This window comes from Typopeltis vanoorti, chromosome 22, assembly GCF_054136105.1.
Source record: "Typopeltis vanoorti isolate ZY-2024b chromosome 22, IOZ_Tvanoo_1.0, whole genome shotgun sequence".
NCBI classification, from domain to species: domain Eukaryota; kingdom Metazoa; phylum Arthropoda; class Arachnida; order Uropygi; family Thelyphonidae; genus Typopeltis; species Typopeltis vanoorti.
This window is the reverse complement of record NC_143570.1, coordinates 83,829,760-83,856,172: the sequence shown is the minus strand read 5'-3', so window position 1 is coordinate 83,856,172 and position 26,413 is coordinate 83,829,760. Positions and strand designations below refer to the sequence as shown.

At 34.4% G+C, this 26,413-nt stretch overlaps 1 protein-coding gene across 1 annotated transcript in view; it reads left to right on the top strand.

Moving 5' to 3' along the window:
- The window catches only part of LOC150094526 (dual oxidase maturation factor 2-like), a 149,420-nt gene that overhangs the window by 5,075 nt on the left and 117,932 nt on the right, over nt 1-26,413 (top strand). The window contains exon 2 of the mRNA XM_090412172.1: nt 7,181-7,388. Within this exon, the coding sequence (XP_090268298.1) occupies nt 7,221-7,388 (168 nt within the window). The 5' untranslated portion in view covers nt 7,181-7,220. The remainder of the gene's footprint in view (nt 1-7,180; nt 7,389-26,413) is intronic.

Below are 26,413 nucleotides of genomic sequence, written 5' to 3'. Positions count from 1 at the left end.
TTGTTTTGCTAACCTTTCCTCTCCATTCTGTTTAAGTAGCCATACCAACCGAGATTAGCTTAGCTCTGTTAACACATTCTCGAATGCCAATAATGGCAGATTCTTTTCTAATGTTGTATTTTTAATATGATACTGCCATTGATTACTTCTGCTCTCTCTCTCTCCTAATCTTTCTTAGAGCTGTCATATATATATGGTCTCTAGTCTTTGATCAAGTGTTTTATTTCTAACCCAGCTTTCAGATCCATAAGCTAAAATTGGTTTGAACACTATCTTGTATATACCTAGTTTTGACTCATTTCTCTTTTGTTCCATATAAATTTAATCAACTTTCTTCCTACTATACCAGGTTGCTAATTCTGTTGTCTATTTTCATATTTAATTTGATATCATCACTGATTATTTTCAGAGTTTCTTTTTATTGATGATTTTTAAACCAAATTCATTAGAGCAGTTATTCAGTTTAGTTAGGGAATCCTGCAGACTTCTACTGGATTTATTTAGGAATACCGTAAAGAGCTGAGATTAACATATCCAAATTTGATATCAGGTTCAATACCACTTTCCTTTATAATGTGATCCGTATAAATGATAAATAGCAGTGTAGATAATGTGCATCCTTACCTCACGCCTCATTTAACATCAAAGCATCTTCCTGTAACCCTTCAGTTCTAACTATTAACTTATAACTCAAATACAGAGGACGTATTGCTTGATATAATGTCCCATTTACACCGTATAACTGTGGTGTTTTGAATAGCTTTTCTCTTGACATCTTGTCATATGCCTTTTCTCGATCTACAAAACGTAAGGTGCATAAGGGTCAAAGATGGATAACTGGAAGGAGACCTCCATATATCCTTTTAAGGAATGCCGAGAACCAACCAGGGATTCTGACCGAATGTCCAATCCTCACCTTCTCATGATGCATCCTGATAGGTATCCACCTGGATACTGAACGATCGGGGATGGGCTAGCAATTTTGGGATTTAGCCAATCAAACTGAATTCTTATTAGCTTAAACCATAATGCAAAATGAGAGCACAATATAACTGAATATCTGACTTTTCTAATAATTACTGTCATATTTCGTTCATTCTAAATCTTATTTTCACAGGTTCACTCTTATTACATATATTCCATATACATTTATTCAACTTACTTCCTGCCATACCAGGTTGCTAATTCTGTTGTCTATTTCCATATTTAATTTGCCATCATCACTAATTATTTTCACTTTCTTTTTATTGATGGTTTTTATACCATTATCACAGAAGTTATTCAAATTATTTAGGGAATCCTGCAAATTCAATGTATATTAAGGGACTACTTTTATTTAACACAAATGACCGAAGACCGATTATGGAATTAAAAGATTTGAAACAATAAAACAAGACATTAAGCGTTATCATATATTATTAATTCTCATGGCAAAATTTACTTTCATAAGAAAAACTTATCACGTGCCTTTTTTTGCATATTACATATATAAGTTAATTAGCGGAAAAAAAAAAAAAACAATTTCTGAATAAAAAAAGAAAAGAAAAGAATTGTTGTTTAAATCATTTGTTATGTAAAACGTGTCGATTTTTCCAGTACGCAAATCGTCCATTGCTCACAACTTCCCTCTTCCCAAGCGCAGAGATAACTGCCGCTTGAAAGACTGGACTTTTTAGCCTTTTGTCATGTATGACATATGCCTTAAGATTGAAATGTATTAATTCGCTTTACGCCCCAACGTCTATGTAGAAGTGCGAAATGCTGCCAGTCACACCATAAACGAATTTATTTTGATAAGATTCAACAGCTTTAAGACACATATACAGAGAATTAATGCGGAATGTTACTTAGTTTTTCTTTCAAAATATCATATACTCTGCGCCGTAGAGCTTGACAGTTTTCAGATATCAAACTGTAATTTGTTTATCATTATCAATTATTATCAGACTATTTATTAGGCGTAGTCTGCATGAAAATATTCAACTCTAGTATTGTTAATTAAATGGAATCAATGATACATATAGCACAACGATAACTCTGAAATGTTCCAAGTGGACAAATGATCTGAATCTCTAGCAATCAGAACCACCCAATGTGCCATAAACCCTAAAAGATCCTATTTACTGTCTCCTTCCGATGGCAATTAAACAAAATAAATTACACCCCGTTTTACTCTCAAACCAGACCAACATCAAAATATACTCTCGAACTAACCACGCTCCTAGTAATACATGTTTCATAAAAACCACACGTTAGCTCACGATTAATTTTTTTACAAACGACATCTGATGACTTTTTAAACGAAACGGCCAGCACTCGTCATGTATGTTGCTGTCTATATAACAAGAGTGTGTGTTTTAATTCCCTTTTTCTTTATTTTCAGTTATTTTAAATTATACTTCGTGTAATTCATCTTTCCGTTATAGATTTAATTCACGTTTTTCGACAATCTGAATGTTTTTTTTTTTTTTTTTTTTTCACACTCATCGGTATCTTATGCTCTCGCTCATTACCTTTAAGTATATACCATCTCACCGTTGATCAAATACTTCAAGTTATTTGCTATCTTTACCTTTAAATTTTTTCACACAGGCATGTCAAATTAATATCTCTTAATTTAAAAATCATTTAATATTATGTCTTTTAGCTTAGTTGTTATAAAAGGAACCGCTTAGTTGCTTAGCTTTTTATCCAACATCAAACAATTTTAGGAGCATCAAGAATTTTCAGGAAATTTTTAGGAGAAATGATTATTTATAATGAAATAGGGCCAATGGCCATTTGAACGATATATTATTTGAAAACAGAAAGGTTAGATAATGCAATTGGGTAGAGAAAAAGGAAATAAAAATCACCATAAAACTTTTAATGTTCTTTCCCTCTATCCAATCGTGTTGCTTTCGGCTAGAAAAATTACTGAAGTGTACAATAATTTGATTTCTGTACTTTACTTGTATTTGTTGCCTACACTCTACAATTAATGTTTTATACAGCATGTAGATAAATTTCAGGTTGATGCTAATTTATTTAAGAATAACTGGATAACTCTGTCTCCCCTGATTTTGAAGGAAAAATTTGATTTCAGAATTACATTTGATGAGCTGAGAGTACACTCAGTTACAAAAATTATAGGCACATCTAAGATTTCATAGATTATTTTTATTTTCATAAACTAAAATAGAAAACAGAAAGATATATATATATATATATTAGTTTAAATTCCTTAATTTCTTTTGAAGAAATAGTTTATACTGGTTAATTAAAATATAAAATTGCATTTTATTTTCTTTGGAAAGAAACACCTTAACTGTATTTAAAATCAACTGGCCTTTAGGAACGTTCGTAGCTCAGTTGGTATACAAGGAAAGATCTGCGTTCGCATCCTGCCTAGAACGCGGATTACCTTTGCAAGAGCTTTCATTTGAAAGTGAGACAGCTAGTCTCAATCAGAGGTGACATGTTTTTTCCCCCAAGGGAAATTGGGATTTTCACCACCCCCTCCGCCCTCCCCCCCCCAAAAAATAATAGGCAAACCGACCATTAGAACACATATAACTTACAGACATGATATGCTAGCCTCAGTGTTAGGTGCTGTGGCAGTAAATTCTAACAACCATCCACGAAAACTTCTTGGTGTCTACAATAGATCAAAAAACACTAAGAGTCAATTCAAATGAAACTACTTATGATAATAAATTACTTAAAATTCGAAATACTGCGGAACATAAAACGGGAATATACGTAGATGAAGGAAAAGTAGGTTCTTTAGATTTGATTAAGGCAATTGTTATGCCATGGAGAGAAAGAGTGATACTGCAAACGCAAATAAAATATAAGAAGATGAGTATTTCGCAATCTAACAGTGAGTTTTCATTCGAGATATTGAAACCACAATTCACAAAAATGGTGATGAAATCTATATTAGCAATACGCTTCAGAAGGTAGTGGTTTTTATTCTTTTCTTTAAACAGTGACACAACTGTTTCTTTGTTTGTTTGTTTGCCCTTTCCTAATGCTAGATTATGTAGTTTTAGGCTTTAGTCGAAAGTCCCTTCTCCTTATTAAGTACTGTTTCAATAAAACAAAAAGTACACCAATGATATAGGTCAGTACATAAACGAATTGAGAATAATCTCAGTAAATTCGCGTATAATAGAAATAAAATACTTCTATGCTCACAAAGAATTCAGAATCGCTATCTTTATCGAAATTAAATCTGAAGGACTGAAAAATTATTATGCGAGTTGCAAGTACCCGTGCGTATAACCTTCTCAAGAGCATGCTCGTTATCCTTGCTCTCGTTAATGTGTTCCTTACTTCGACCAAATACGGATGGCCAACAGAATGAGTAAAATCATTTCATGCATAAAATGATAATAATAATAACTAATAAAGATGAAATGAATGAAACAAACTAAACTAATATTCAAGAAATACAAACACAGCTGGGAAGTCAATCCATTAAATTAAAAATGAATTTCCTAACCATACAGTTCTTTCTTTGTTTCTTTTTATTCGATGAAAAGAATAAACAGTCATTTTATTTCCTTTTACTCTGTTCTAATAAAATTTAAATGTACATCCTTTTATATTTTCCAGTGCTTGGCAATAAAACTAACATTTTAGGTAACAGCAATAATTCATAATTCTGTTTCCAGCACAGTATATCATATCACTTAACTCCTGTGTTTAGTGTCATGATACATCATATTTAATGTATCATTAGTTAATAACTTTGAATGACTTTCAAAACATATACTGATCTTGATTTTACTGAAAATAAAGTATGCATTTACAAGAGCATGTCGAAAAATAGGAAATACCTCTGTTCCCGCCTCCACATTTACTTTGATTAACATAATTCGATTGAATTTCTAAAAAACTAAATACTTTTTTAAGTTTCAAGTCGCATTAAACCTTATTTAGTGTCTGCTAAATAACATTAAAATCATGTAAATTTATAAAGCTGGAATAGCGTGACTCAGTATTAGAGGAGTTATTAGAACCATTTTGACAGAAAACCTCAAGTTAAGTGACCTTTGTCTTACTTCATGGTTTTATGAAAAAAATTCTTGAGAAGAGTTTTTAATGAAAAAAAAACCCTCAAATAATTACTTTGGTAGCGACGTGTTTGTATGATAATCCTTAACATGCATCATTAAAATAAAATAGGTGAACCCATATCACCGTGTAACAGCAAGCTTAATGGAAATGGAGGCGAACCCGTATAGAAGACCCATAAGGCTAAACATTAGATGTTTATTTTCTCATTGCAATTTGCTTATTAAAACCTGTGCACATATATTGATTCTTCATTTTCGTATTTTTTCAACCATTCGTATCAAATAACTGGATCTACATGAAATTAGATTTCAAAAATTGAAAATATAGAAGAGCGTATACCAAAATACAGGTATCACCAACTCACTTTTAATGACAAATTATTTCACGCCTTCCACGTGTCTAACGAAACATGGAAGCTGCTAAGTTATAAATAGATAGTAGACACAGTTAGTATCTGCGTTCGGGTATGTGTGATGATGAGTAAAAGTGACTTTAAATGAGAAAAGGGGAGGAGATTGGTAATAGTGAAAACCAAACTTATTACTGAGAGTATATTGGAAACCTTTATCATCCTAGGATGACAACGCGCAATAGTGTCCCGTGCAGAAGAAAATATAAAGTTAATGTTGGGCATGTGGCTGGAAACAGTGATCGATGAGAAAGAAGATCGAAAGTGTAATATACATGCTGCACTGGCTAAATGACTTACAATAATACAACAAGGAAGTATGCATCAAAGAAAGAGACAACACGATATTCAGGATATGGTCTTGAATGAGCATAATATAAAAGTGACAATCATTGATATCATGTTTCATAACGAAAAAAACAGTAGCTAGGGCTAATGTGAGTGAAGGAACATGGGTATTAGACAACAGTACGGGAGGAAGGTCGCCTGAAATGATGAATCCTGATTCTTCCTGCTATTTCATGAGGACAGAAGAGCAGACGATGCAGGTATGAAATCATCATGCTAAGTCACAAAATTCACGATAATGACAGTGGAGTAATGCTCTAGAATATGTTTTCCTAGCACTCCTTAAGCTCACTGATACCAGTAGAGAAAGGGCTGAATAGTAGGTGGTTTGCTAACCATTTGCCCTGTACGTCATAAGAACCAATAGGACAGCATCGGGTCATTTTACGGAACATGTGACGTCAAAAAATAGATACAAAAACTTACGAGAATTAGGCTAATCCCTTCAGTTACTAGATCTCAATCCCAGTCATCTCAGAGATGTGACGAATGGGATGTTTACGATAGAAATCACTTCCGAAAATCTGATGGAAATGCAAAAACTCATCACCATCAGAAGCAGAACTTCTATGGGATGTTTCGGGAATGTCACTGAGTCGGTTTATTTAAGAATTTATTTCAGAATTACGAATTGAATATCAACTTCAGGTCATACTTTCGTAGATACTAATCAAAGATGACCAGTAAATAATTTGATAATAATAACATTTAAGCACCAAGAAGTATATCCGATTTGCAGATAAACTATAGCATTTCCGTTTTTTATTTTCATTCCGACATGAACCATATCTCCCTCTTGTAATTATAAAATATCATATTTCAAAGTTAGAGAACGGAAATATCTTTGGCAGCAAATACGACAAAATTCATTCTGACAGCGTATAAAGCATGGCATCACCATCGGCTACAATGAAACAATGTGGCAGATCTTAATAAAGACTCATAGGTTCTTGTATGATCAAGAGGCAGTCAAGATGTGTGTGCGCGCATGCGTTTTATAATGATCGCTTTTTTATAACGATCGAATGAAATGCTTCACTCAGATCGCCTCACTGCATCGAATTTTATTTTGACCAGTTAATTACACTGGATATATTAAGAATAATACAGAGAAATTACAACTTATTCATTTAAATGTACACATTTCCTATAACTTCAATTAAACTTAGTTTAAATAGTATTAATGATACTGTTATGACTTGATTACTATTGATTACTGATTTTCTAACCATGAGATTAACTGAATTACTTATTCGTCTTCAAAATAAAAATAAAAAAAATCTTAAAAGTACAATCTTAAATTTTATATTTGCTTTCAACAGAATAAATGAATGCATTTTCTTTCTCATCTTATCTTAGTGCTCGCAGGAGCCACTGACCGTTTGCGGATCCTACAACCATGCTGAGAGGTTGGTTCGATGCGTTCCGAAGTGACGGAGGCCCGACACTGTATAGTTACTCAAACAGGACCCCCGTAACAGAGGACATTCGTAACATCCTCATCTACATTAGTTTTTCTACTCTCTTCGTGGCCTTTCTTATAATTTTTCCTGGGATAAGAAAAGAAGTAAGTGATTCTCTGCTTTCTAAAAAAGCTGCAATTTAGAAGGGAGGACAGTAAACCTTTCATTATCTCTTAAAATAATCGATTTTTCAGTTTAATTTACGTTTTAGTTAAATAGTCCTGGATGGCCAACAAAATAATTTCTGCTCTCTAAACAACAGGGTATCACAGCCAATCATATTCTAGCATGCTTTGTGAATATTTTAAGTGGTAAATGCTTTTTACCGTATGGCATAATACCACCACGGTTCTGATTAGTGAAGGCACAGAACTCTAGAGCGAAGTTCCTGGATTATTTAACCTTGAGCCTGCCATGGCATTAAATGCGCCTATATATGAACTTTGATCATATATATTCTTACAGATGTTGGGTCTCTTGATGTAATGGACATAAAAATATACCATTTGAGGGTACAGAACGAAATTAAATTTTTAGGAAGGAGGAGTATGAGCACCATATAGACGGGAAGAAATGCTTCGTTTGTGTTCTTTCGAAAACAAAATTCTCATCCATTCCTTAATATCATATCTCTGAGAATACCAAAACACCTGCGAAGCACTAATAACAAACAACTAAAACTCACTGAACAGTCTCTAGACGCAGCGTTGCGAAACGAAGGAAGGACGACAATAAAGTAGAGTAAAGCGCCACCTATCGTCCCTGAAAAAAGACGTAGTAGTAAACATTAGTAGGTTAAGGCCCTGACCCAAACACATCGCAGCAATCAGTATGATACTACTGACTCCATCTTTAATTATAAATATCCACTTTATGCCAACCATCTAGCTATTTACCTAAAGAATAAGGTATTAAAATAGCAAAACATTCCCCACGTAATTTTTTGCGATAATCACTAGCACAAATGATGTATTATTCTGTATTTTACAAGATTTAATAACTGCTGTGATCTACACTTTAATCTATGATGTTTGTTAACAGGAATTACTCTTGAATTCTTACTGCAGTCGTGTTCGTCAGTTCATGATTCGAACCAAACTAAAGATGATAATACGCTATACGCGAAAACACGACTACTGTATAATGATAGCACTACTGTATAATTCTACAAGAATTGTTCTCGAGAGATAGTTCTTATTATGAATTATTTCATACCATGCTGAGGTCGAAAAGGTGAATAAAAATTATTTGCAGCTCTACTTCTATTTGAGCGGCTTTTGTTTTCTGTATAGGAAGGAAACACTAAAGATAAGTAACAGCTTCCTTCATAAAACTTTACCTCAGCAACGATACAACTCTGACACCATAACGCTGCTATCTTACTGCTCTAACAATACAAGGAGATAGCGAAGCTTCCTCTATGCACCTCATGCTTCGCTGGAATCAATCGTTTTCTAGCTATTTATATCAATCCTCTAATAAGCTGATGCATGCCGTCTCTTTCTCCTTCTGAAAAAGTGTATAGATAAACAATGTATAGGAATCCTATACATTATTTAAGCAGGAATCGAAATGAGTTATTTATGCATATAAACTTTAATAAATATATTCTTACAGATGTTGGGTCTTCGCCACTTACAGAAAAACAGCATCGAATGTTACTTCTGCCAAGGGTGTTGAGGGTAACAGGAATAGAAACTACTGCCTGGTAGCAAAAATCCAGAATGACCTAATTCTGTGTGTGTGTCTTACTCGTTACGGTTCACAGGTCGAAAAGCCTCGGTAGCCTTTGCTCGTCTTAATTTTGCGTACGCCTGTTCTTCGAGGTCATATATTTAACCTTTCGAACACTAGCACGCACGCACATCAGAAAGTTCTGTTCGAGAGTGTAATTTCCTGTCCACATTAAAAGCCTGCCTCACACAGATGAAAATTGCAAGTATGCATTCCCACAAACCTGTATGTGAAATCTGTGAATATCATTTTTCGATTCACTTTGTCAGAAAAAACAACAACTATTATTGTAGTTTTTTTTCGTTATAGATTAAAACATTGAGAATTTTTTTTGTAAAGAAAGACTACTATACGAAGTTTATTCCTTCCATCATTTCTATAAGATACTATCTTCTTCTCAATTGCGAGTGCTTCAATGTGTTTCCGAAAATAGACGAATTTGTCCAGGATTTCATTCATTTTATCAGTGAAACATTTTTGACATGTGATTATTTTGCTGTCAGGCTTATGTCTGATTTTCAGCTGCATTCTGTTTATTTGTCCTAAATCCGTCTCAGTTATATTAACTTTGAGCACATGGTCCACAATTAGAAAATTTTTAAAGAAGTGTTACATATATAAAACCCTTAATTAATATTTCAGTTTTGTTTTCGTCTTTAGAAAATCGGTAAAGCATAGCATAAAGCACTTTTTTTGTATATTAGTTTTTAAGTTGCTCATTATCTTCCATAGAAGCGACAGATATATTTTGCACATTTCTACTATAGCATAATTAGTACCTCAACAGAATGGGATCATAAAATGTGTATATCCGTGTCGTAATTATTGGTTTTATTTGATTATCGTAACTTGCATATTGTGTTCATCATTAAGGCGATATTTAATGCTCAGGAAAAAGATATTTTCATTTTTTAGCATTCCCCCCTATTTTTATAAGGGTATGTATGCACTTATAAATACCATATTTGAAATGATAGTGGTGTTAGTTTCAAAATATAAAATTGCATAAACTTAGTATACCAAAATTTTACATTCTACATTTTAATAATTCAAATTCCAAGAAAAAATTCAGTGTAATAAAACATAATTTAAAATACCCCTAAAATAAGTCTATCACTGTATATCATAGAAGTGCACAAAGAGTATTGTTTCCTAAGCTTTTGTATGGTATGAAGATTCATTATGGTTCGATATGAACTATGTTGTCAAATATATAAGTATTTAAAACGAATTGACAAATGGATTTACATCAAATTACAAGCTAAACTTGCTAAAAATACCGATCATAAGACAGAATAGATATTTTAGATGTCCATTAACATGAAGAAACTTTTGTTCAAATATATCTGTACTATTTTTTCTACTCATCTTTCGTGTGTCACTAGTTCTGAATAGTGAATTTACCTAACTTAAGTGATGACTAGAAATATCAACTTTACAATGAGAAGAGAAAAATCAAACAAATGAAGCAAACTACTCTCTCTCTATCTCTCAAAGCATATTCTAACGAGGATAAAAAGTTATCAAAACAGCAACACTAAATGCAACAAAACTTTACTTCTTCGAGGAAAGCAGGGAGGCACTGGAGATAAGAAATATCTAAAGTTTTGCTTCCATTTTTGTCAATTTGTACATTTTTTTTTTGTAATTTTTTCAAGCCTCTTCAGGCCTCACCGCCCCTCACATAAGCGGGGCGATGGTGTTGGACTAGGCGATGAAATTCATCTTCCACTTAAAGACAATCACAAACATCCATGTCGGGATTCGACAACTGTTGGTTAGAAAGCGGATGCGCTAACCACTCGGCCAACCAGGCCGACAATGCATGTGTTACATACTACTTTATATATATATTGTTTCTTAAATCTTCTTAAACAATTGTCAATCGATACATGCTACTGAACTGTATTGCACTTAAATTTAAATAAGGAAATCTTTAAATTTAATGTATTTATTAAATTTAAATTTAATAACCTGTTCAGCAAGATCATATAACTATTTAAACACGATGCATAATAGGATTTCATTCGGGATTATATTTCGATTATCAATATTTCCGATATTTTTGCAAGAACACTTCATGATTCAAGTGACATATTTACATTATTCAACGTGCTTTTTTGTTGCTGCAAAAATCCAACGAATATCTCAAAAAAAAAAAAAGTAATGTAGAATGCTTACATATGTAAAATTTAGTGTAGTTATGAAATGTCCATCAGTTTTGGCTTATTTATGCTATATATATATATATATATATATAATTTTCGATCGCCCAATATTTTGCGCTACATATCAAATAAAAAATACCTCGGTAAATTTTTATAGCAATCCTAAATACCAAATTTCATAAAATTATATCCAGCTGGTGCGAAATTATTAATGCCGTTTCGCAAAATTTTGTCAATCAAAATTACTCTCAAACAAAAACTCAAAATACATCCTGTGCTTCAATCCCAAAGTTTATTACATTCCGTTCAGCCGGAGAGGACTTAATGCAATATATATTTCAATGATGAGTTATGACTTTCATAATGATGATGACTTTCATCTCCTGGTGCCATTTTATTTGGAGGCCTTAAGTGGCTTGTAAACGTACCAACGTATCTTTAATGTAGACTTCCAAGATTATCTAAACACTAGTCCATCCACGGTAAAACGCGTGAATAGTTTTATAACGAAAGTGTTAAAACGTACCGTGCTTGGTCTCGAGAGTAGAATTTCTGGATTATATAACTCTTAGCCTATTCACTGTACGAATTCACGTATCAAGACGTATCATGTTTGGTTTCTAGATTAGAATTTTTGAATTATCTAATTCTTACCCCATTCATGTTACGAATGTGTTGATGTTTACAACGTGTGAAGAGGTGCCATGTTTGGGTTCTTGAACCCTATCGCTGGTAGGACTGACATGAAAATATTATGTGTATTATAATCTCGATACGTTTCTCGAGCCTCCGTAGCTCAGTCAGTATAGACGAAGCCCTTTGGTCGGAAAGATCTAGGTTCGATTCCCGTTCGTGAAGTGAGGAACCTTTATCTGGTCTCTTTCGACTAAAGGTGAGTTAGCCGGTCTCATACGGAGGGAGAAGATTTTTTCACCCGGAAACTCGGGTTTTTCGACTCCCAGAACAGACAAACCGGCCCCGTGAACACACATGGATTACAGTCATGAATATGTCCCAGCCATATGCCGGTCCTGAGCCCGGAAAAAAAAATTAGGGGGTTGGGGAAAGCAATGGTAAACTACCCTGTAAAAATCTCACTAGGAATACTTGCTGGGCAATGCTTACAAAGTCGTCTACGGTCGGAAACGACTGAAAGGGAAAATCAGATCAGATACGTTTCTCACCTATATGCCACTGAGGATGGTTACAGTGCAACAGAAATCGAGATAGCTCAACAGATGTCTGAATTAAGTTTAAATTCTAAATTTCATAAAGTATATCCAGTGGGAGGGATAAACTGTATATGCTTACATATTTGGCTAAACGCATCTGAAATGTGTAATAACCTAAAATGTAACAGAGTTTAACATTTATATTGGAGGATCCTAGGATAGCAAGGACAAACATTACATAGCACGTTATCTCGAAAACAGTGCCTTGCTAATATAGGATTCCATACGATACGGAAATTATACGATGCTAGAAGTGTAAGCGGTATCAACGCAGTATAAAAGGACTGATAACTAATGAATCATGGAGAAAGCCAATTAATTCCATGTGGACAAATAACCAAACACCAGAACCAAAGGAAAGTGATTTGTGAGTGTATTTATGTCCTTGAAATCAGTCCATGAATAACTGACTGAAATCCATGATATAAGAGAGCTTAATAAATTTTTATAATTAGTGGGCAATGCTTACAAAGTCGTCTACGGTCGGAAACGACTGAAAGGGAAAATCAGATCAGATACGTTTCTCACCTATATGCCACTGAGGATGGTTACAGTGCAACAGAAATCGAGATGGCTCAACAGATGTCTGAATTAAGTTTAAATTCTAAATTTCATAAAGTATATCCAGTGGGAGGGATAAACTGTATATGCTTACATATTTGGCTAAACGCATCTGAAATGTGTAATAACCTAAAATGTAACAGAGTTTAACATTTATATTGGAGGATCCTAGGATAGCAAGGACAAACATTACATAGCACGTTACATAAATAAAAATGTAACAGAGTTTAACATTTATATTGGAGGATCCTAGGATAGCAAGGACAAACATTACATAGCACGTTATCTCGAAAACAGTGCCTTGCTAATATAGGATTCCATACGATACGGAAATTATACGATGCTAGAAGTGTAAGCGGTATCAACGCAGTATAAAAGGACTGATAACTAATGAATCATGGAGAAAGCCAATTAATTCCATGTGGACAAATAACCAAACACCAGAACCAAAGGAAAGTGATTTGTGAGTGTATTTATGTCCTTGAAATCAGTCCATGAATAACTGACTGAAATCCATGATATAAGAGAGCTAAATAAATTTTTATAATTAGTCATTAGGTATTAATCATTATTTCATGAAGCTGTCAGGGGAGGAGCTGAATGCTGTATAAAATTTATTACGCAATACATCATAACATATATTTTAAAAAAATTACTAAAAATCACTGATAAATATAATTAAATGGAAACTAATCGACCTTTAATAAACTAAGTCGTATTTATGTCTTCAATTTCATATGATTTGGTTTCTTTACCCAGTTGAATAGATCTATTTTACTCACATTCTTCCGAAGTTCTAATGAGTCTTCGGACTCCTTGAGTCTTTTTTTTTAATTGTAATTTATTGATTGCTAAAATATTTACACATACAATAGACATCTTGAGTGACATTGCAACTTACAATTTTACAGAATTCAGCTCTAAGTGCTTTATTTTCTATTGATTTCAACTAAAATTTTTAATAGTATTTTTTGCCTCTATATTATGTATTTACAACACATGTTCTTCTAATGTTAACAATGAACATTATGCAGAATTTTTTGTATAATAATTTTTTTTGTTTGTATAATTTTATAATTATAAGAATAATTTATTACATTATTTTTTCATGTTACTTAAGAGTATTATATTAATGATATTATCAAATAATAATCAGTATCTTCAGTATCTGCTTTATTGTTGTATACTTTACTAACTGTTTTATTACATAATCTGCTTCTTTGGTTATAAGGATTACGTGTGGCGAGTTAATCCCACCTACTTCGAAGCTTGGGTTAGCTCTTGTAAAGAGAGTGGGATTTAGGCTTCACTATTTATGTTGTTGCTACTGTTTATGTATGGGATGTTGGCATTGGATGCTGGTGATTTGTGATGTGTATATTAGTGTTAATGGTATATTAACTTTGTTGGTATATTTTCCAGAATTCGTGTTTTAATGTTCTGTAGTTATCTATGTGGTTTAAATTTCTTGGTAGGTTGTTGAGTTGCGTGGGTATCTGATGTGATCTCTCAAAAGAACCGTATGAATTGTTGAAGGGTGTAGGGATGTAGAGAGTTGTGGGTCGTGTTATACGTATGTGTCTCTGTTGTTTCGATAAGTGATGTTGAAGTAATTCCTTCTTAATGTCATGTAGTGTTTCAGGTTTTTAATGCTCAGAATTCTGTGTATCGCCATGTGCTTGTCGGATATTAGTTGTTGCGTGTAAGGTGTCCAGATCACTGTTGAGACGATTTTCCTGGGTAATAATTCTAATATTGTTAGGTGGCTGTTTGATGTATTTGCATAGACTGTTATTCCGTATCTGAGTAGGGATTCGCAGATACCGTGATATAGCATTTTTTAATGTTGGATGGAATAATGTCTTTAACTTGGAAGAGTTTTGCTGCGATGATCCTGAGTTTGGTGTGTAGGTATTCTATATGTTTTGTCCATTTAAGGTGGGAATCTATATAGAGACCGAGGTATTTTGCATATGCTACAGGTTTGATTTCGGAACATTGGCAGGTATTTTTGTTGTTAATGCAGAGGTATATGTGACAATGTATCGATAGTGATGCGGGGCGTATGATTCTTGGGTTGTGTATTATCAACATCTGTGTTTTGGTGCCGTTGATTAGAATTGCGTTTTGGTGGAAGTATGTTGTGATTTCGTTTAGGTCTTGTTGTGCTTTTGCAGAGAACCATGTTGATGTCTGTGTGGATTGCTAGTAGTGCAGCATCATCTGCATACTGAAATATTTGACTTCTTATGGATATGTTATGAATATCATTAATGTATATGTTGAATATAATGGGTGATAATATGACACCTTGAGGGACACCGTGTTTTATTTGTATGCCCCGACTGTGACATGTACCTATTTTTGTTACTTGTGTTCTGTTTGAGAGGTAATTCTTGAACCATGTATGCAGTGTTCCTCTTATACCTATTGAGTATAGTTTGGTGAGTAGTATGTCATGTTCAAGTGTATCAAATGCTTTGGTTAGGTCCGGCAGTATATGTTTTTGTCGAGAGCTTTGTTTATTGTGTCGGCGATGTCTTCTAATAAAGTGATGGTACTCATTGTTTCCTGAAAGCAGTACTGGTTTTGTGAGATGATGTTGTACTTCTGTAATAGTTCTGTAGTCTAGTGTGTGTCATTTTTTCTAGAATTTTTGAGATAACTGGTAGGGTAGCTATTGATCTGTAGTTCTGAGTATCGTTTCTTTTGCCGTATTTATATATTGGCGTAATTACTGCAGTTTTTAGTTGTTGTGGAATAATGCCTGTGTCGAATATTATGTTCACGAGTTTCAAAAGTATTGGATTTATTTGTTCAAAGTGTGTTATAAGGTCTGTGAGTCTTATTTTGTCTATTCCTGGAGTGGTCTTTGGTTTTAGTTGTAGGAGTGTTTCTTTCAGTTTCTGTTTTGTTAAGGGTGGAAAATACTTTTTTTCGTTTGTTGTTGACTTTGTTTCGGTAGTTTTTGTTGATCGTTGGTAGTTTATCTTTTTTGAGTTGTGTGATATTGTTTATGAAAGCATCATTGAATGAATCTGCTAGTTCCTCTTGGTTTGTGTCCTGACCGAAGCTTTTTGCAATAAAATCTTGTGCTGAAGTTTTCTTTTTTCGAGCTACTAATTCGTTGAGTGTAGCCCGTGTTTGCTTAATGTTGTCGTTATATTCCATGAATTTTTGGAAATAGTAGCGTCACGAATAATAATAATAATAGTAACCGATGTCTTCATTTAAACTTGGTTGTCGTCTTAAAATTCGAAACAAAAAAGGACAAACGTAAAAGTAAAGCTAATAAGCAAGGTTTGAAAAATTTTGTGCTGGCTCACTAGTCAGGCAAATATTGCACTGGTCAGATGTAAGCCTGGGTGTACCACTCATCTAAGTATACCACAGTCACATGTTTATTCGCGGATCTGGTCAATTTATAAACTTTTAATGCTATGGCTAATTTTTATCTTATATAAAACTAGCAGTGTTGAAGCTAATTACTCATATATATTAACTGTTTACTATTCTGTGAAGAAAATATTAATTTATTTTATAAGTGATACAAGCCTATTATTATTATTTTTAAATTAATAATGCTGTTTTTGCTACAGTTTTCGCTTCTAAAATTTACGAGCTGAATCACTTTTATGGAAAAACATCAAATAATTTCTTCTCTACCATATACACATTGAAAACTTTCAGCATCATAAAAACTATCAATAATAAAAAAAAAATCTTTAGATCTACACTTAGTGCGCTTCTGAATTCTTACTGGCTCCGAAACATTGCTGAAACTACACGGCTAGGAATATGACACTGTGGGAACACAGAAAACAATCAAATAACATTTAGATTAGAATCAGTATAATAAAATATTTTAAGATAAATATTTCTTTCTCAACTTTTCAAGTTTTAATATGTTTTAATAGTGGTCAAATTCTGTGTATACAATAACGGGTAAGAAATAAGTTAATTATCGCTTCCCGATGCGTATCCATTCTTTTAGGTTGCCGTTTTTAGAGGAACTGGTTACCTCGATGTACGACTGGGTGCTTTCTAAAGATAAAAGGATGCATGTGTATCTTATCTCACCATTAGTCATTTTCCATTACGACAAAATCAGTGATAATCGAGAAAGCAGGCATTTGTAATGACCAGCATTCCCTAATAGATGCTATTAGTAACCTACACATAAAGGAAACTATTGACGACATAAAAGAGAATCGGTATTATGTAAATAAAACTGAAACTCTTCTGATTTTTTGCTCGTCAACTAAAAATTCTCATTCGTCAAGGACGGGTAAAGACGAGGGCATTTTTTCCCAAGCCCTGCAAGTCATATTAAAGAACAGTAGCACGTGAAACAGAAGTGCACTAAAAGTTTGTCAACAAATAAATGGAATGGCTGGACAATAAGTGAATGTGCCAGTTAATGCAACGAGGAGTCATCGCTTCCTCAACAAAAGCAATGCATGGTATAAAACATAAAAATGAAATATTGCTTTCGTTTATCAGTTGCATTTGTAGCCATGGCTATATACTTTATATATAGCCATGGTGCACAAAACATTAATGATTTTTCAAGGCATGTTTTCCCTCTAAGCTATCCATTATTTACTAACTTCATATTTTACTGTGGAATGGCAATATGCCAACTTACAGTAAGAATGTAACAAAACTATAATATCATTCGGGGAAAGCCCACAAAGCTATTCATTGAAGTTGTATATCTTGCATACGGTTTAAATATAAATATATATTTGAAAGTAATCATATCTTACCGACATCAGTCACATGAAATATTAACTGCTATATACAACTCAGGCGTACATGGAACATCAGAAATTTCAACAGAAGCCAAAGTGAGTAGGCGCAAAGTAGACGAACTTGGAAGTTTGAGAGTTATCTCTCTTTTCGGTGAGGTGTGTATGTGTTTTTAAACTAAACTTTCCTTATGTCAACCGATAATATGAAAACAAAAGGGAAAAAATCTAGTAAGAAAATCAAGATAACAACTCATGGGGGAGGGCATCGTTAGGTGGCTGCTTATGCACATCCACGCAACTTGTGGATGCGCATCCACACTACATAAACAAAAGATGATATCGCAAACGACCTTTAAATAAAACGAGATGCTTTTTTTGCATACGTTTTTTATTTAAATTATTCTAGTTGGGGTATTCTCAAGAGCAGTATCACTCAAACAAAAAATAAATTAAAATCTTCGAGAAGGGGGATACAGAAATTACATCTGACTATAAAATATCAATTTATCTGGTTACGGATACATAGCAAATCATTCTGAAACGAGATGCGCATGAATAAAGAGTGAAAGTAATAGTTTTCGAAACTCAAAACACTATTAATTTATGAAGCAACATTTTAGTAGGTTGCTGAATCCAATTAAAGTTTTTTTTTAAAAAAAGTTACGCATGCTGAATTAATTTCCTAGAGCTACTGTAGATGCATAACGACACCGACTTGATCCCAAATTAAAAGTGTTAAGTGATATCTGCAGAAGCACATCTCTAATTTATTCTTTCGACATTAGCAATAGAAACAGATATAGCAAACATATCAAGCTATTGGAGGAAAATACCTTTTTTGTTATTCTTATTTCTTTTGAAAACAAGAGATAATGATTATTTATACATTTTAACTGTATGTTTTTATCATAAAATATTAACTACCTTCCACTTAACAAGGTGGGAAAAATACATGATCGTTTAGTAGCTGATTAACCGATTCTTAAATGATTCGAAACTCCTCATGCGAGAGATTCTAAAATCACTAGCATATTAGTCCTCGGGAAAAAGTTAGGCAGATTGTTCCAAAGAACAAAACGTAGAAGGAATGAAGGAGGGATGGTTATTATAATTATGGTAGAAACATGACCTAAATGCATTTGTGTGTGTGTGTGTGTGTGTGTGTGTGTGTGTGTGTGTGTGTGTGTGTGTGTGTGTGTGTGTGTGTGTGTGTGTGTGTGTGTGTGTGTGTGTGTGTGTGTGTGTGTGTGTGTGTGTGTGTGTGTGTGTGTGTGTGTGTGTGTGTGTGTGTGTGTGTGTGTGTGTGTGTGTGTGTGTGTGTGTGTGTGTGTGTGTGTGTGTGTTCTTCTGGCCAGTTTGCTCGTTTTGTAGGTGAACTGTTTCAGGAAGGAAAGCTCTGCTACCTTTGTGTGGAATGATGAGGACAATAAGTTGAAGCTGTTTAGATAAGTCTGATGGCTTAAAGGAAAGCGAGAGGATGTTGGTAGCCAGTTCGATAGAATATAACAGTGCCCATGACAAGTGAATCACTGAGAGAGAGAGAGAGAGGGGGGGGGATAATCTGTGAACCAGATTATCTCTTCTGGATAACATCAAACAACTTTAAGGAAATTTTTGTGCACACCCAAAATGCAGATTATGTGATTCAAGAATTAATGCGGTGTTAGCAGTTGTAAAGGTGAGAATTATCAGAAAAGTAAACTGAAAATTTGAACTAGAATAGAGGAGACTATGCGATGTGGCAGGAAAGGAGAGAAGCCAATGAAGAGAAATATGATGTCGTCTGCAGATCTGAGTATTATCGCAGATACTGAGAAGTCTAGTGAGGTCTTTCTAGTGAAAAATTAAAACTGGACTACATGACTGTGTTTCCTAGCACAATGAAGTCACTGAAATATGGAGCAAAAAAATCAACATTTTCATGATAATCCCATAGTAGAGAGGTTGAGTAACCTATAGTAAGTTAGGAAGATATTGCAGACTGGGATTTTTTTTAACATTTCAAGGTTTGTCTAATATCAGAAATTTGAGGAATGGAGTATGCTGTCATCGCTAAAACTATGGATAGGAGGTTGGTGAGAGATGGCGATTAATATATATAGAAATAGGAGCGTGAGAGAAACCATAGCACCCTGGAGTTTGTGGAGAAATCCAAATAGAGGAAATCATCCATAATGACAATCAAAAAAAGAGCATAGAGGAGATTTGCAATCTCACAACAAAGAATGGAAGTTAGATTATAAGATGGTAGCTTAGTAAAACCCTCCCCGTGTTTAAAATGTGATTAAGCGATCTGGAAATTCAGAGCAACCGCAGAAATGTCTAGAAATATTTGCATCGCTTGTGTTCAAAACATAGAGAGCAATTCACGCTAGGATGATTTGCTAGATAACGCTTATTTACAGAGTTGAATCCTACAAGTAGTAATCTTTACCTGCCTTGATCACACGCATTTCTAGTTTTGGGTAGAAATGATCGGAGATACAAAATATTATTACATTAATATTTTATATCCCCGATTTCTTCCTGCATTCTTGTTCATCTGATTATTATGAGGATTAATGGACACATTTCCATTAATCAACAATGTTTCCATTGTTGAGATATTAATCCAGTGATTACTATTTGATTCGTTAGGGCAAGGAGATTGGAACACGTGACATACCTAGCATTTTTGAAAGCTTCTATTCTGATTCTATCTATCATTCCCTGGAGATTTTCCTGCTTTTGTTTGGTCTATTGCTATTTTAGTTCCTTTTCAGTGAAGTCTTCACAATTTATTGGTAGAGCGGTGGTCAGATGCAGGTCCACTAACTGGGTTGAATGTTGGGGAGTATCAACATTCAGTAATTCTTGAAAGTAGTTTCTCCATTCTTTCATCAAGTTCGAATTTGCTGATATCTGTTTACCGTTTTTGTGATGAGTGACAATATTTCCACTTCTTTTTATTTTGTAACGACAGATATGGTTTATCATTTATAATGATAAGTTATAATATGTATAATTCTCATACATAAAGTAAATCTGAAACAATTCTCTTTAGCAGTGGCGTAGGAACGCTATGGCGCTGGGGCAGTTGCCAAGGACGTCAATGTTAGAAGTTGTAAGATATTTTTTCAATTATTGAAATTATCATACTAAAATAGGAGAGTACTTACGAATTTGTTAAGGGCACCAAAAACCTAGCCACGTTTCTGCAGTGTAGCAAACAGATTATGAAATTAAAAGACTCAAAAGGAATGCGAAATGCGCTTGGATTTGGCTGGACTTAGGCTGAGGTAACAAAAGTAATGAACCCAGTATTGGTAACAGCATGCGTTCTCCGACCAGTTTGTGTATTTAGTTAGAAAGACAAATGTAGGGGTCTTTCTAACTAAAAGCAAAATTTCGCATCGTCGTTGCAAATGCGCTACTGGAGAGGAGAGCAAAGAATATATGTAAATCCAATCTTGCATCGCTCATTCATAATCAGAACAACAGACATAAGTCTAATTTTATTTTTTGCTCCTTTATTAACTTTATGCGGTATCATCGCTGTCCCTCATTTAAAAGTAGTATATTAGTTTTTAAATACAAAACCTATTAAAGTGAACTGAAATATATTAAGAAAATTCCGTGAAACTAACATGGCCAAACGAGAGAAACACGGATGACATAACTAAACTTTGCATAATAGGTGTCACGATTTAATACGATTGAAAATGTATTACAGTAAAAGTGTAATATATTTAAATTGCTTAAAAGTTAGTTTTAAATAAAGTCCGTTTAAATTTTTTGGACGCCGTTTAGATAAAAACGTTAAAAATTCCATAATAATAGCAGGAGAGATGTAAACAGTACTGTTGAAGTATGCTGTCGGGAAAAAATCTGTAGGATATGTTAACTAAAAACTAATTAAGGCTACTAATTAAGAACAGCGCTTTTACATGTCTTCGATTCGGATTTCCTACACCATAGATGGCGAACCTATGGGTATGCATGCCAGAGGTGGCACGTCCGAAAATTTTCCTGGCACGTCAACGATTTACAGGTGATATCCTTTTAAAGGCTTATAAATTCAACCTTTTTTTTTAATTGTTACAATACGTATAAGTTAAATTTTGTTTTACACCAGAGAGCAGCTATGAAGATGTGCATATGATTGGTGCGGTAATAACAAAAGGTCGTCGACCTAAAGACAAAGGCAACCTACAATTGTTAAGTTGAAATGTTAATTCTCTTCAACCGAATTCCATAACATGTGAAACTATCATAACAACATTCACTATATATTTCTTAGTTTTAACACAGTCAAGACGGCGGGGGGGGGTGTCGTTTATCGTTCTGAGGGAACTTCTCTTTATCGGGTGGGCTCAACTCACACAAAGTTTCAATCTTTGGTTGAATTTTATTGCTGCTTGTTTGCGTGTGGGCTGGCACAGGAACTCACACATGCATTATACAGCATATTTTAATTCGTGGTAGAATTTTACTTCTTTGTGATCTGTCATAATTACATCGAGAATTTCAAATGCAATAAAACAAACCCTTATTTCTTGTAATTGAAAAATTGGACAAGAGTTTTTAGTTAGATACTGTGTTTCCGGTGCAACATATGGTTTTTCTTGAGTCTATACAGCATGGCTTCTGTGAGAGGGGACATGTGATTCATTAGTTAGCGCAATTTTTATTCCAGCTGTCTCTAATTGCACTATTTGTTGAGAAATATATTACACAGACTGCAGAAGCCTCCGTATAATCAGGGATACAATAAAACGACTTGTTTTTCTTGCATTTGCAGTATAATGGCTGTTTGGGAGGGCGTGTTGTTAACCGCAGGGAGCGAGTTACTATCTCCTCGACGTGAACATGTTTAAACATTTTTCGTGTGGGAGGCATATGCAAAACTTTTTAATGTCTTATTTTTTGTAAAGTAAAATCTGGGGTGCTAATTATACACGAGGGTGAGTTTCGAGTAAATATGGTAAGCGTTTCGCCGACAAGTTGACATCCTTCTGCTGCTTCCCTTGCTCAGTTAACTTCGATGGTGAGTTACAATGCATAAATATTTTTCTCACTACTGTTTTTTTTTTCTTTTCGACCCAACATAATGAAAATCAATTTAATAATACAATAATCAATATTACGCTGAATAACATTATAAATTTATATATAAATAAATATTATAAATAAAATAAATAATTATTTATAAAATATTATAAATTTATAAATAAATAAATTAATTAATTAAGTTAGATTAATTTTCTATAATTTTCCCCTATTAAAAACTGCCCGGCACGTCAGCAACTCGATTTGTAAATTTTTGGCACACGCACATAAAAAGGTTCACCACCACTGACCTACACCATCGGTTCTCAACCAGTGGTACGCGTACCCCCGGGGGTACGTGCTGGGCCGTCCAGAGGGAGAAGGGGGGTACACGAAAAATAATCAGTAATGGCGGAAAAATGGATTTAAGACTGTATCTTGTATCTTTTGAGGCACTGAACAAAAGTGTCAGTATTTAAAAACAACTATTTTAAAAACAAGGGTTGGGACCACTGACCTACACAATAACTAAAAGACAAAGAAACTATCTCTCGGAAGTAACAATGAGTACTCAAATATTTCGAGGTGAATGATTACAGTTACGGTGAAATTGTCGATTGGAATGATCAGGATAAGTGAGCAATGCGACTAACACCCACAATGTAGACCTCTCATGCAACATCGTATGATAAGTCTAACTGAAATATTCACACATCTCTTTACCTGGTGATGCTTAAAATCAGATCAGACGACTCTTTGTTGATAATTAATGTTTACTACTAATAATAAACTGTCTTTACAAAGAAGTCAGAAAAACGAGAAAAAAAAATGAAGGTAGACCGAAATGCAGCTTAAAATTTAAAAACAACCATATTAGGGATAAAGAGATGATACTTTTTGAAATGAAACCAAGTCGCGTGCCATTTTTTCCATTTAAATTCATAAAGCGTTACCAAATTTAGTTCAGGTTGCATTTCACAGAATTAGCTAAGAAATGCAAGTAGATAGTAGAGCATAAGGCACTAAGTCCAATACTACGCCCTTTCCTAACTACCTAACAGACCTACTTCAATCGTTATCATATTATCACTTTTCTTCGCTCGGGTTTTGGGGTTTATTGCTTGCAGTATCTACGCCTTAAATATATCTACTTATTATCATCGATCCCTCGGGCATCCTGCCACCTAACCATCTCTCATCATGGGGAGGGTTTCTTAAAAAACTGAGAGATGACGCTTGCGGCATAGTTACAGGACATGGAAATATCGATTTTGCAGTTGGGGGGGGGGGGGGGGGGACTGTTGTAGCGTTCTCGCTTCGTGCCTGTGGGATAGAGGGCATTATAACAGAAACCAATATGTGAGAGTTGCTCTACTATATAAACCGAAAGTTCAGGTTTAGAGCAAACACACATAGTATGGAAATAGAAAAAAATAACAAAATAAAAAAGCATCAATGCACGAAGCCGAGTGAGAGAACGAATTCAAAAGGAACAGAAAAAAGAGAGGAACAGTATGATATTTTCAAGCTATTCCCAAGATGGTGGTATACTGGGAGAAAAATGATGCAGTTTTATTTTGTTAAGGGAGAGCAGGTGATGCAGTAAACAAACGGCGTTAAAGAGCCGAGTGAAAAAAAAAAAAAACTTAAATGCATAGGCAAAGTGGATATCAGATCGAACACGATTTCAAAACCGAATGTTTGTAAAAACTATGAAACGTTCGTAAGCTGACCTGAGGGTTTGTGAGAATACAATCCTCGGTCATCCCCGAGTTACCTTAGCTTGCGCTACTTAAACCACATGGGCGCTGCCCAAGCTATGGAAAGCTTTCTTAAAAGTAAAAGGGGAAGAAAAGAAAGAAAGTAAACTTAGTAATAAGTGCGAATGTATTTGCTATTTTGCTTGTTACTGTAAATGTAACAAATGAGGATATAATAACTGCATAAATAAATGATTTATTGAACAACCAGGTAACCAAAAATTTTCGTAAAGTGGAAGCACAGTCAGATGTATTTATTATATTATTTCTGAACTATTCCTTCCCTTTATAGCTCTCAAACAACATATGACATAAATATGCTAAAATGCCATCGTATGCAACTGTAAAGGGAAAGTGTGATCGTGCAGTTTTTTGAAAGCGTCACAGAAGATTTATGACCGACCTTTTTATTTCTGTAAATGGGAGAAAGAGGTCGCCACTACTACCACTATAGGTCAAAACGGAAGCATGAGGCCACCATCGATAAAGTGGTGACACTAATTAACTGACGTACACCCTCTTCACCTTCTCCTTGAGATTTCACTAAGCCCTCCCGCATCACTGTCACCGCTATCGTCATAGCAAAGGTCACGGAGGTCATAGGGGATGTGACTGCAAAAATGAAAAGGAGGTTATGCTATTGTTTTATACGTATAAATTAGCATATACAGAAGAATGCACGATCCTTTTTACATCTCCGATACAAAAAAAATGAAATCCGACCATTGGGATTTTGGCACTGGGAGAGGCTCGTACTTGTTCGGACGATTTCGAAACAGTAACGGGTTCAAAAGGAATCTTTTCACAGAGACTGAGCGTTGGATAGACAAATAGTTACCATAAATGGATTTTGTCAAATAATTATTGTTTATTATTATTACGTGACACTTCCAAGTAGTCCAAAGACTCATCGAGGGAGGGCACCTATTCTACAACTCTGTCTCCACCCAATTCTCCAACTACAGTCATCATCTACACCAACGCCACCTACCGCCCACCACTAGAATTTTCACAGACAATCACAAACATCCATGCCCATGGCGGGATTCGAACCCGCAGCCTTTTTGTTGGAGAGCGAATACGCTAACCACTCCGCCAACCAGGCCAGCGGTTTTCCTCTTGTAAAGCTGCGAAGTAAGGCCTATTAAACGTACAATGTTCATTTATAAGCAATTATCAGCAATGAAGCTATTGCAGGATAAATAATGAATTCAAAATGGTTTTATGGTTTTTCTTTGTGATTTTTTTAAGAATAAATTAAATAGAACCTGTTCAGACGCTGAGTGGATATTAACGAATAATATGTCAAGGACTAATAAAAGTTTTGTCTCCTAATGAAGAATTAATTCCATTAGACAGATTCCATACACAGAAGAGAGGGAGGGGGGAAGAGAGAGACATTTGCACGAATTAATTTGTACTCCAAACAGAATCATAAAGAACCGTATTTGATGCCTATACTAATGCATGTAGTAACCAGTACGGTCCATGAAACAGACATGTAAATCTCGGCTGGGATTAAATTTCAGAACAGCTTTCTCCATGATGTGTTTGTCCTTGCTGCGTGACTTATCTAAAACTGCTATCGTAATTATTTGGATGATTAATACAAATTCTAGTTGGTATATTTCGCATAACAATGTATAAAATAGCACAAACGTCTCGTGCAGCGTTTCTCGTGACAAACTTTCATTTCAAACACGCGCGTGGATGGATGGTGGTGTTTTTGGTTCTGAGCTATCATTACGTTTGTAGGTCTGAGAGACATTTAAGACGAGGAGTTTTTACAGTTGACCTGACTACAGACAATAAAAGTAGTCTACAACGAGCAGACTGTTTTAATATATTATTTTTCCTTCCTTGGAAAAATGTGATTTATAAGTTTAGTTATT